At 34.5% G+C, this 12149-nt stretch overlaps 1 protein-coding gene across 1 annotated transcript in view; it reads right to left on the bottom strand.

Annotated features, from left to right (window-relative positions):
* The window catches only part of LOC149551928 (isocitrate dehydrogenase [NADP]-like), a 191743-nt gene that overhangs the window by 74132 nt on the left and 105462 nt on the right, over window positions 1-12149 (bottom strand). Inside the window, exon 5 of the mRNA XM_089787428.1 lies at window positions 6599-6676. Within this exon, the coding sequence (XP_089643554.1) occupies window positions 6599-6676 (78 nt within the window). The remainder of the gene's footprint in view (window positions 1-6598; window positions 6677-12149) is intronic.

Raw genomic sequence — 12149 nt, 5'->3', positions numbered from 1 at the left:
GCTAATCAGTTAGGGAATGAAAAGTGGGGCAACACTTTTCACAAGCAAGGTCTACATTTTGTTAAGTGTGAAGCTCTTCCTTTTGTAGAGCATAGGGTAGACACGATTGTTGCTTTTCAGAAAGAGTATCATCTACATGGGAAGTACAAATTGCAGATGATTTTTGAGATTGCAAACTATCATTCTTGGGAAGTGATTGATTGGCATGATAACATTATAGCTTGGGATCCGGGCATTGATGTGTTGGATGATTGGCCTCAACGGGATCCTAACTCAGACCATGGCAATGTTTATATGAGTGGTGTAATAGGAGCTCAAAACAATTTACTTGTCTCACCTACATCTGATTATATGCATGCACTCATGTTCCAACTTGGAGATTTTGACAGATATGGCTACCAATGCTAATGATCGGTTTGGGATCTTGGAGCAAATTGCTTGAGGCAAAGCAATCTTTGGGTGCCAAGGACTTGTGGTCCCAAAAATAAAAAAGGCCTTTAATTAATTAAGTGGTCCCAAAAATAAAGAGGGCCAAAATAATAATATAATAGTTCAATTAAGATTTTTTATGTATGGCCATGAAACTAATAATAATCTCTTTGGCCCATTTTTTAATTTATTAGTCAATAGTGTCTTGGCTATGTCGACACATTTGTAATCATTCAGGAATAACAGAGCCATGTATAAGGTCGAGTCAATCATTGTTGTAGGTATGCGAATTCGGTATTTTCTTGTCTATGCAGATTCCAATTGGAGTTTAGTTGTTCGCCATTTTGGAGGTGAAAGATCCTTCATACCTGGGATTGGCAGTTTGGTGGGAGTAACTACTCACCCTATTTCACTCAGGTCTTGATCCAAATTATTGCAATCCGCAGTGTTATTTAATAAATACAGTTTCCTCTTATCCATGTGGATTTCCATCTTTGTGCATCTATATCTTGTTTATGTGAATTTATATTTTGTTGAATACCTCTGGCATTAATATTCCTCTTTGTCTAGCAACATTCTGTCTTTGTGCTGAAACATACCAAATTCATAACTACCAACACCATGATTGTATGAACAATCTTCGATACGAAGCAGTATTGTCGTATGGTTGTCGTACAACAAAATCCTACCAAACATTAAGGAAGAGGGTTACAACATAAGACTATGCAACTGAGATCGCCTTTAGGCCAAGATCCCTTGCAAGTCGAGATCCCCTTCAATGTCATGGTCCTACAATCCTATAGTGCTACAAACCTACAGTACTACGGTGCCACGGTTGTATGGTGCTACACTCCTATGATGCAATGACATGGTCGTACGGTTCTACAATGAGAGGGAATAGGGTAGTTATATGACAAAAATATGTCACATCTTTAGGAAAGCAACTTGGATTCCACTATCAATCTAGGCATGTTCTTAAACAGTTGGGGGAAACTGAAAAGTGTTTGACAAAATGGACCCAGACATATCTTGAAGGGATGAAAGTGCAATAGAGAGTCCTTTGGTTGCTTTAGTCAAGTCCCAAATGATGTGGCATTTAGATGAAGATGCAAGACTTGCCATTGCCATTGACACTTTCCTTGGTCACATTATGAGATCTTAGTCCCTGATGTATTTGATAAAGATAACATAATGAGGAATATTCTACAGCTGATCATTGATAGTTTTTATGGGTTATGAGAAACTTGGAACTCTTCTTATGTGTAATAACCCCAATAGGTTATAACTTCTTCAATCACAAAAAATCTTTATACTTCAGTTGTTTGACATTTCGTCAAACACTTTGCAAGCAAGGGTCATCTGACTGATATAACTTTTCAGATTGCTGCAGTGATTCTTGTTTGGATTTGCCTCAAAGAGAATGCTTACAAAATTGTCTAAACAATGACCTAACATGAATATGCAACTAATTTTGGCAATATTGAATACAAATATGTGACTTAAACTACTTGCAATATGCAGCTACAGCAATTAGTAATTATGACAAATACTTTGGATGCAACCTAGGATGGCATTAATGCACTTACAACCAAGTGGCATTAATATAAACACTTAGTATGCAAAATTATAACATTATTTATGCCAAAAAGAGAACTTACAGCCAATTGACATTTTGTTAAACAATTGGCATGCAAACTAATAAGCTGATCATCAAACTCTAGGTTTACAATATAGATAGTCTAAAAATTACAATGCTCTTTAATTGAAAAATCCTAGCCTTCCTTTGATACCAATAATGCCAAATGGCAAACAAAGACAAGTACAATATGGAAATAGTGAAGTGCTGAAGCTATATTTTGTACTCAGCTGAAAACCTACTTTTCTCAGAAAATATGCCAAATGAGAAGTGAAGAACCTGATTGTAGATGGTTGTAATAATTTTCTACAATGCTGCCCCTTCTGCTTTGCTTTTTTCCGATCTGCTTTTTCCACTTGCTTTTTTCGGATTTGTTTTTTTTTTTTGTTTTTGCTTTTTCGAACTGCTTTTTTGGATTGCTTTTTTCGGAGCTGCTTTTTCAGACTACTTTTTCCACCTGCTTTTTTCGGGTCTGCTTTTTCGGCCTGCTTTTTTCGGACTGCTTTTTCCGTCTACTTTTTTCAGGTCTGCTTTAAAATGGCTTCCTATAATTTCAGACCTGCTAGAAATGACCTCCAATAATTTCGTCCCTGCTAAAAATTGCCTCCTGAAATGCTGAAATGCTGAAAATGGCCTTAGGCCCAATGATGCCCTAGCTGAAGTGACTGAAGTATCACCTCCAAATGTGCAACCCTTCAGAAGATATTTCACTTCCTCAGTTATGCTAATCCAAGGGAGTTTTCGTTCCCAAAGATCAATTGACTATCTGAAACCACTTGGCTCCACAATAGACTATGTGACTGAATCACAATTTGATGTCAAGAGAGAAATAAACAACTGGATGATTAGAATGAAGCCCGGGGTGCCTATTTATTCTTTTTCTCCACTTTCTCCAGAAACTTCTAGAACATTATTTTATTTTATCTATTAGTGACTTTATAAAAAATATTTTATAATTCAAGTCACTTTATTAAATTAATTAAATATAAAGTTACCTTTTAATATTTATTTATTTGATAACTTTATAAATAATTAACTTAATATCACTTATTTATTTAATTAAAATAATTAATTAGTCATCCTCATAAAATATTCATTATTTTGGACAACTTAATTAATTAAATTAATTAAATCAAATTGCCTCCAAAATGGGGACATGACATTATGGTAGGAGGATGAAAATTTTGAAATTGACATAAACTATTATGTCATTACAAATGTACGTCACACATGATTATACGGCACATAACACATTATTCCTTATCAGTTGCATTTTCACATTATTACTATGTTACAAGAATATTAGTCATCAAATATACAAAAAAAATTCATGTGACATTTTTGGACAGTGATGTATAGCCGCCATGTGCAGCAAATGGGTGTAGACAACCAGCAATGACCCATTTCATCTAATGATCTACACATCCCTCATTTTTGCTATTATCTTTACGATGTTATATCAATTTGAAAGTATGTAGACAAAAACAAATTCAAAACATCTTTCCATAATTTTTGACAAGCACCAACAAATCAAAAATGATTATTAGTGTTAGTATGTATTATTTAAGCAGGACCAATAGTAAGACTCAAAAAATATTTTTTATGCAAATTAGAGATGATTCAAGGAGAAATATGAGTTTCCTACAGTCCATAAAGTAAATGATGGCTAGGCAACAACCTATAGCACAACTGTAAGTTGTGAGCCTTTCATCTGAGAGCTCTTGGGTTTGAGTCTACTTGAGCTTAGCATATAATAATAATTAATCTCATAAATAATAATGACCAATTTTAACAAATAATAATTAATCTGGACTTCGGCCCATTATCCATTAAAAATAATGTATATAATGCCTAAGAATAATTTTGAATTTTGATACAATGCATATTTTATGTGCTACTTCCTGATGATCGATAATTGTGTGTGATCTGAAATATTGATCTGAAAAATTCATGCATGGTATAGTTCCTATAAACCATTTGCACTACAATTTATGGACTGTGGAAAGACAATACCTACAATACATCTTGGCCAATTTTCTCACAACATGGACCAACTCATATTGATAATAAATATAGGTCAGCAAGATTTAAATATAAATGTAGAGAAAATTCTTTAAAATCAAATCCTACCTCCTACAAGATACTGAAAAACTTAAGGCATACTGAGAGGGGGAGGGGGTGAATCAGTAATTCAAAAATTTAAAAGAAAATGCAACTAAATGAACACAAAGGAAACAAAGTCACAAGGATTTATCTCGTGGAAACCCTTTTAAGTAAAAACTACGGTATCACTAATCACTGCAAATGTAAGCTCCAACCCAGTACATCCAAAGCTCCAACCCTCTCAACAATAGAAGGCTTCAACCTAATCAAACTGAGGCAACTACCTCTAAAGGCCACAACCTCTAGCTAAATGATGAGGCAACAATATTACAACCAGTTTAAATCTTTTTTTATCATAAAGAGAAAAAATGTTGTAGACAAGAATATAGATGCAACAACACAACCATTCTCACATAAATGAGTTCACAAGTGCAGCAGATGAACTTCATGTATCACACCTCACCACACAAATGATGTATTCTTCACACTGTTGCAGTAGACCTCCCTCAAAAATATGCCTATCCCACCAAGTGTGTAATCCCTTGTTTACACCCTATATTCAACTTACCCAAGCAACCGACGTCACTTCAGAATGAATCCCTAAAAATATTTGGTCTTCAGTCTGCAAAAAACTTGTACTCATCCTGCACACCCCTGTTCACGTTCTCCTGTCACTTATAAAAAAATGATGATTTGCACTTCAAAAATCTCTTGAGACTCCTCTTCCAGGTGCCTTCATCCCATTTGCTCTTCAAAAAGTTACATTTTTGAGTCATTATTATCATTGATTGCCAACAACGAGTTTAGGACAGAAGAACTCATCATGCGACCAATGTCCAATCATTAGCATCCATTTTCCAAAATAATTGATGCTTCTCTAAATAGCTTCATCTAATGTGCAAACATTTTATCTATTCTAGGCAACTAAGAATATAACGTTGCATATCTAGATAATCATCACTTTCAGATTCAGCATGTAGTATGCAGAGCCTCGAGCACAATAGATAGAAACACCTAGCAAACATGCAAATTCAAAGAAACAAACTACCAAGGAACCCAGGCATCCATGGAACCATTTCTTGTAGACTAAGCTTTCTCCCACAGACGAAACATGTCCTTGCAGACAACCTCATACTCCCTTGAACGAAACACTTCCCCATGGACAACCATTCTCCTACGGACAACATTCTCTCGTGGAGATACGAGCAAACAATTGTTTTGTGGACTACCATTCTCCTGTGGAGACACAGTCGAATGACCATTTTCCCGTGGACTACCATTCTCCTATGGAGACACAGGGAAACAACCATTTTCCTATGGACTACAATTCTTCTGTGGAGACATAGGCGAACGACCATTTTCCCGTGGATTACCATTCTCCCGTACAGACACAAGCGAACAACCATTTTTCCGTAGACTAGTATTCTCCTGTGGAGACACAGGTGGACAACCATTTTCCCATGGACTACCATTCTCCTGTGGAGACACAGGCAGATGAGCATTTTCCCATGGAGACACAGGTGGACGACCATTTTCCCATGGACTACCAATCTCCCATGGAGACACACGCGGATGACCATTTTCCCGTGGAGACACAGACGGATGACCATTTTCCCATGGACTACCATTCTCCAGCGGAGACACAGGTTGACGACCACTTTCCTGTGGACTACCATTCTCCTATGGGGACAAGTCACTCGGCCAAGAAGAAAATGAAAAATACTAACTGATACCACTGTGAACTAAGATTTACCCAACTAGAAATAAAATTATGGTGTTCATAAGGCTCAAACAATGATCGAGGAATCTGAATGAAGAAAAACAAAAAAAGCATAAAAAAGGGATGGCAGGTGCAGAAACTAAAAAACACCAAATTAACAAAATGTGCATAGAGTAAGCATCTCTTCTCCCACGGTCTTTAAAAGCTAAAGGAGCATCCAAACAAGATTTAGAAATGTTAAAAAAATACAAGGGAAGTTCGAGAAAGCAAGAAACTTGATAAAAAGATAAACAAACATTATTGGCATGAGCATCATCAGAATTGACATTTCAGACAGAAATGTTGTATGGCACAAGCAAATGGTTTAACCAGCAAGGATGTAAGTTAAGTATATAGAAAACATAAAAGAATGAGATACTAGAATGCGAAGTGTAATTTAGGAGCGGTAGATAGAAAAGAGAACTTTCACTAAACCTGTGTCACCTTCAAAAATACCTAATAGAAATGTAACAACTTGTGATAACCAATGTTCAGGACTAAAAGCTATTGATTCAGAAATCATCAAAAAAAGAAAGATCTCTTCTGCTCATACAAGTGACAGAAATGAAAGAGGAATTCTTTACTTACTGCGTTCAACATATACATGTCCCTTTCTTTCAAATGTTACACTAAAAGGTCTAGAATTAAAATGAGTAAATAAGAAACACTACCATTCAGTATGTTCCTTATTGTGCCATTGGGGCTCTTCCACATAGATTTCAGTCCAAACTCCTTAAGTCTTCCTTCATCTGCATAGCAACAAATATGCACACTATGCCAACATCAATGTCACCATTTATAATCCATGTATGTATGTGTGTGTCTGTGTATGCAAATGTGAGGCTGTGTATATGTATGTATATAGTTTAACAATCATGGTATCAATTTCTAAAAGAAGCCCTAAATTTCCTGAAACCTATTATAAACTTGAACAAGAGAAAGAAAAAATATATTAATCAGATATTCAACAAATGTATCATATATTAATGGTCACGAGTGTAGATTCTTTGAATTCTAGCTTTCAATGGCATCGGTAGGTATCACGGGTATTGAAAACCACAAAGTTTTGAAGACATGTATAAAGATTTTGATTTCCCAATCACACCTCTGATTGGATATTTTTATTTCATCCAATAAGTACTAAAACTATTTAGTTACTTCATCAAATATCAGATAACATTTATGCACTCTCTACATCAATCATACCTGAGGAATCATGCCATTTATGCGAGTGCATTAAATTGGCCAAATTGCAGGCGATTTCACTGTTTTTAACTTTTTAAGAGACGAACGGAAAATCAGTAACAACTATTGACACAGCATCAGAATGACAAAACATTAACATGATTTGCAATAATATTTGTGCCTATCACTTGTGAATTACAGTTTTCAGCCCTTGAAATTCATTAATAAAAGCAGTTGGCAAATGCAATTGAAATTTTGATGTGAATTCAGTAACTTTTAATAATATTAGAACAAGCTTTTAAAATATAAAGATCTCCACCAGATGAAGAGACTTTTCACACAGAAGTTTCAATAAGGCTTTAAGATCAAATATTCAAAAATTTGAGCAATGATCATTCTTGCAATAAAAGTACTAGTGAACCAAGTATATTGAAGCAAACAGAAAGAGGGTACCAAACTGACTTGCTTTGCACAACCTGACACATTAAAGTCAGTTTACATTTACATTGCATAGTGAGCTTACGAATACACCAACACTAAAATGAGCTTACTATCAAATGATTTTTTAATTTAACATTTAGCCAAACAATGTTACATAATTTATCAAATCATTCAAGAATGTAGCTATTAAACACCTATATGAAAAGATATTACTGACGTCATCTGAAAATGTAAACCACTACCAACAACAACACACGACCTTTGTTTCTAGAGTTGTTATACCCCTCTTTGTAGTTTCCATTTCCTTGGCAAAATAACTCAATAGTATCATCAGAAGCAATTAAACGAAAGAATTTCCTCTCTAATCATATGTAACATTATTATTCCAAAATGTGCTCAAAATTCCTTTAATGCTATGTTTTTTATATAGAAGATAGCCAAAAGGTTACTCACAATCCAAGCACCAAAGTAAACTATCTGGAAAATCCTGTCGTTGAGTTAACTCAATTTTTGCAAATTAAATACTCTATACAGAAATTCAAATGAATGTCATACAAAATTTATTCTTGGCTTCTACTTCTCCACCATGTCACTTGAGTATGTCCAGTGAGGTCATCTCCTATGTTGCTTAGAATGATGAAAAAGATACACAAACTGTAAAATCTCAGATCTGCCTCATTTGCCCCCTCCAACTGGTGTAAATTGAGGAGCAATTATTTTTTGATGCACCATGTAACTACCTCTAAAGGGCTCTAGCAATAATATCTACATTCTCCAGATATTCAAACCAGTAATGCATTGTTCTTTTTGTTCATGAGGTCATCACCTTTTAGTGAGGATGAGTCTAGAGGGTCTAGTCCCTCCAAGTTGAGCAATAGTTGTAATGTCCCCTTTTTGAGACCTTAGAAATTTTAAAGCCAAAACCATAAAATATTAAAAGTGACTAGTTAAGTTATATGGAGCTTAATGCAAGGTACTGAAAGTCATTTTAATATTTATAAAGAGGCTAAAAAGGTGACAAAAGAGAAAGAAGACAGAAAAGACGGGAATGGGAAGCTAAAGGGTCACAGAGTTGTACCTTAAAAGAACAAAGAAGAGCTTATTTCAGCATGCCTGGATATTGATTGGGATTTCAGTTTTCTCTTTGGAGAAACTTGGGAAGCTTTCAGCTTTCATGTTTAGAACTTAAGGGCAGAAACCTTCAGGCTCTTGGTGGATTGGATGCAAACCCTGTTCATTATTTGTAGTAAAATCACGACAAAGTTCACATATGGATTTACAGGTTCTTTTCTAGTGTTTTTCAATCTGACTGTCAATGTTGTATTTAAGATTAGATTATGTGATTGTTATTGTATTGCTGATTGGGATTTCAGTTTTTTCTTGGAGAAACTTGAGAAGCTTTCAGCTTTCATGTTCAGAACCTAAGGACGGAAACCATTAGGCTTTTGGTGGATTGGACGCAAACCCAGTTCATCATTTGTAGTGAATTCTTAACAGAGTTCACATATGGATTTGCAGGTTCTTTTCTAGTATTTTCCAATCTAACTGTTGCTATTGGACTTAAGATTGGATTAAGTGATTGTTATTGTATTGTTGATTATTATAATACAATAACATTTCTGAGGTTGTTTATCCAGGTATTTTCAGATTTTATTACTAGATAATAGAAAATCTATTGCAAGCAAATAATGTTTAAGTTTTTAGTGTTTAATCTAAGAAATTCAGAAAAATGTCCAGTTGGGGATATTACAGTGGTATTAGAGCTGGTTTTCCTGCCTGTGGGGTTTATTCAGAAACAATTTTCAAGGAATTTTTTATCAAAGGTTTTTATCAGAAATTTATCAAAGACAAATACCATCCTATGAGGGTTATGAGCAAAGAGGAAAAAAAGTGTGTTCACTAATTAGACCAATGATAGATTTGAAGCACGGAACATTAGAAATGGGTGTTTGATATAATTTAATGGTGCGATTTATGAGATTTATGGAGCCCATATTTAATAGAAGGTGATTTTTTGTTAAGACACAAATCACGTTACAGGGCAAGAGTTCGGCATCAAAGGTCCAATATTATTGGAAGATTAGCGGTTTTATTTTTAAAAAGTTGGATGTGGAGTAAGAAGGCAACATTTTAATATTCTAAGATCATAATTCTATGTGGCACCACGATATTAATTAATGAGTTCAACATCATTGAATTTTTCATATATGCCTTTTGGTAGTGAGAAAATATGATGTTTCTCTTGAGGGAGCAGAAATTTACAGGCCGAACATTCAAAAGGCTCGGTGTGTACGTTGGAAGTCATGGGTGTAACTCACATGCAAAGAAACATCTAGAGATTTTAATATATAAATCTTGGTGCTCAAATCAATACTCGAAGGTGATTGTTTTGGTAAAGGTTAAAAGTTTGATAGGGACAAAATTTTGGTTAAGTCTCGAACTGTTTGACAATGAATACTCTCGCTCATCTTACCATTGCAAGGCCATTTAGATATCTGCTATGTAGCAAACGATTTGAATGATTGCATAATCTATTTCACCAACAATGACTTTAATGTTGAAGATTAATGACACATCAAAGGTTCTTATTAAGGTGTGAAGCTATTAACAGGAAGTACAAGGTCGTGAGAAGTAACGAAACTGCCATTAATGTCCAGCTAGTTGTTGCGGGAGCAGGGTGTATATGAATTCATAGAGTTGGTGTTGTTGTCAGAGTTGTAGAGCAGCTATTAACTTTAATAGGTTGTGGGATGTTGTAGGTGTTTCATAAGAGAAGCAAGATAATGGGGGAATCAAACTTTGAGTTTCTTGTTAGAACTAAATTTCTCTAAGAATCAAGTGGAATCGCAAAAAAATGCAAGAGAATTGTCATCGGTGTCATATCTGAGGCTCCATCCGAACTATCTGCATGTTGCTATCAAAACTAAGAGTAAATGAAATTCACGTTGAGAAGACTGAAATTGAGTAAAGAGAAGTAGAACCATTTCTTGCAATTAAAACTTCATCTAGTATTTACGATTTCATGAGAAGTAACAATTCATTCCTTGAATATGTTACCTTCATCTGAGTGGACATAAAGACCGATTAGGTTGGATAACAAGGCGCACATGTTTGGCTTGTTCTTGTCAACACTTCTTGCTAACTTCAATTTATATAAGTTATATTGTTAAAGGCATTAGCAATAGGAATTAAGAAAATTGGAGTAAGTCTTATTGAATGAGCCTACTAGAAATTAACAGGCATCTAATACTATAGGAATCATAGCATTACAAACAATTCGAATTTCTCACATTGTCGTATGGTTGTAGGGAGTTTGTGAATAGACATTGATACAGTGTCGGTGTGTAATGATCATTATTACAATGAGTACAGGGTGTCTTTTAGTATCGGGAGCTACTAGAAACGAAGATACTGACACTTAGACTAGAACCAATTGATATTGACATTTTCTAGGTAAAGGCAATTAGTGCTATGTTATGATGTGAGCTAGTGGCTATTGCTAGAGATGTATGTAGCTAAGTATCATGTGGAATCCTCGAATTGCTGCTAGCTAGGTCTAGAGCCAAATAGTTGAGACAAGGTTGTGTTTGTCACATCACAAAATTTGGCTCCATTTGAAATGTTCATATAACCATTGAGATTTCATGTAAAGTTTGTTTAAAGGTAAAATTAATTACAATCATGTGATATGGTAAGATGGTTAATCATTATAATTTTATATGAAGATTGGCATACTAGCTAACTATTATGATGATATTTTAATGCTATTTGGAAAGTTGGTTATTCATCATGAATTCATGGGAAGTGAAAAGGCAGTTAGTCATTGTGATTATTTATGATAAATAACTTGTTATGGTAATTATTATTATATTGAGGAATATGATTTAATTTGGAGAATTTCCTTGTAGGGAACACGTCAAAGGGGTGGAAGCATTGTCAAAAAAGATATGGGGACAGGGGCACCACCATCATTGGGCAAATAAGTATGAATCTTGAATCACCATGGCTAAGGGTAAACAACTAGGCAAACAAGAGTGTACGTTGGACAATACCATAAGCTACTTGGTCAAACATATAAAACATATAGCTATCATTATCAAAATTCATGTTCAGAAACATTACCTTTGCTGTTCTATGTTGGTGTCTTCAGTTTCTTCATCATTATATATATACATATATGTATAAAGGTATGATGCCACCATGATATTAAATCTCCAAGCTCGTCTCTATTAACAAACACACACACACACACACACACATATATATATATCGCGAGAGGATATGAGGTTAAGATAAATCATAATTCTCCAAATTACACATGTATATAGATATACATATTTTAATAAGCACAACCTTGGACAAAATAATACTATGATGACATCATTAGAAAATTTTATATATATATATATATATATATATATATATATATGCACATATATATATAATTACAAATTCTTCTTTTAATAAGGAGTCCTTCGAATTCTATTTTTAAATTATAAGTCTCTGTGAGGGATGATGAGTACACTTGGCGATATTTTTTTCTTTTGGAATCAATGAACCAAGAAGCCGATGATCTTGTTTATAACTGCCATCTTG

Source organism: Cupressus sempervirens, chromosome 6, assembly GCF_028749045.1.
Source record: "Cupressus sempervirens isolate cs-2001-9-10 chromosome 6, ASM2874904v1, whole genome shotgun sequence".
In the NCBI taxonomy this organism is placed as follows: Eukaryota; Viridiplantae; Streptophyta; class Pinopsida; order Cupressales; family Cupressaceae; genus Cupressus; species Cupressus sempervirens.
Note: the sequence above shows the minus strand (reverse complement) of the source record. Positions and strands in the feature narration are given on the sequence as shown.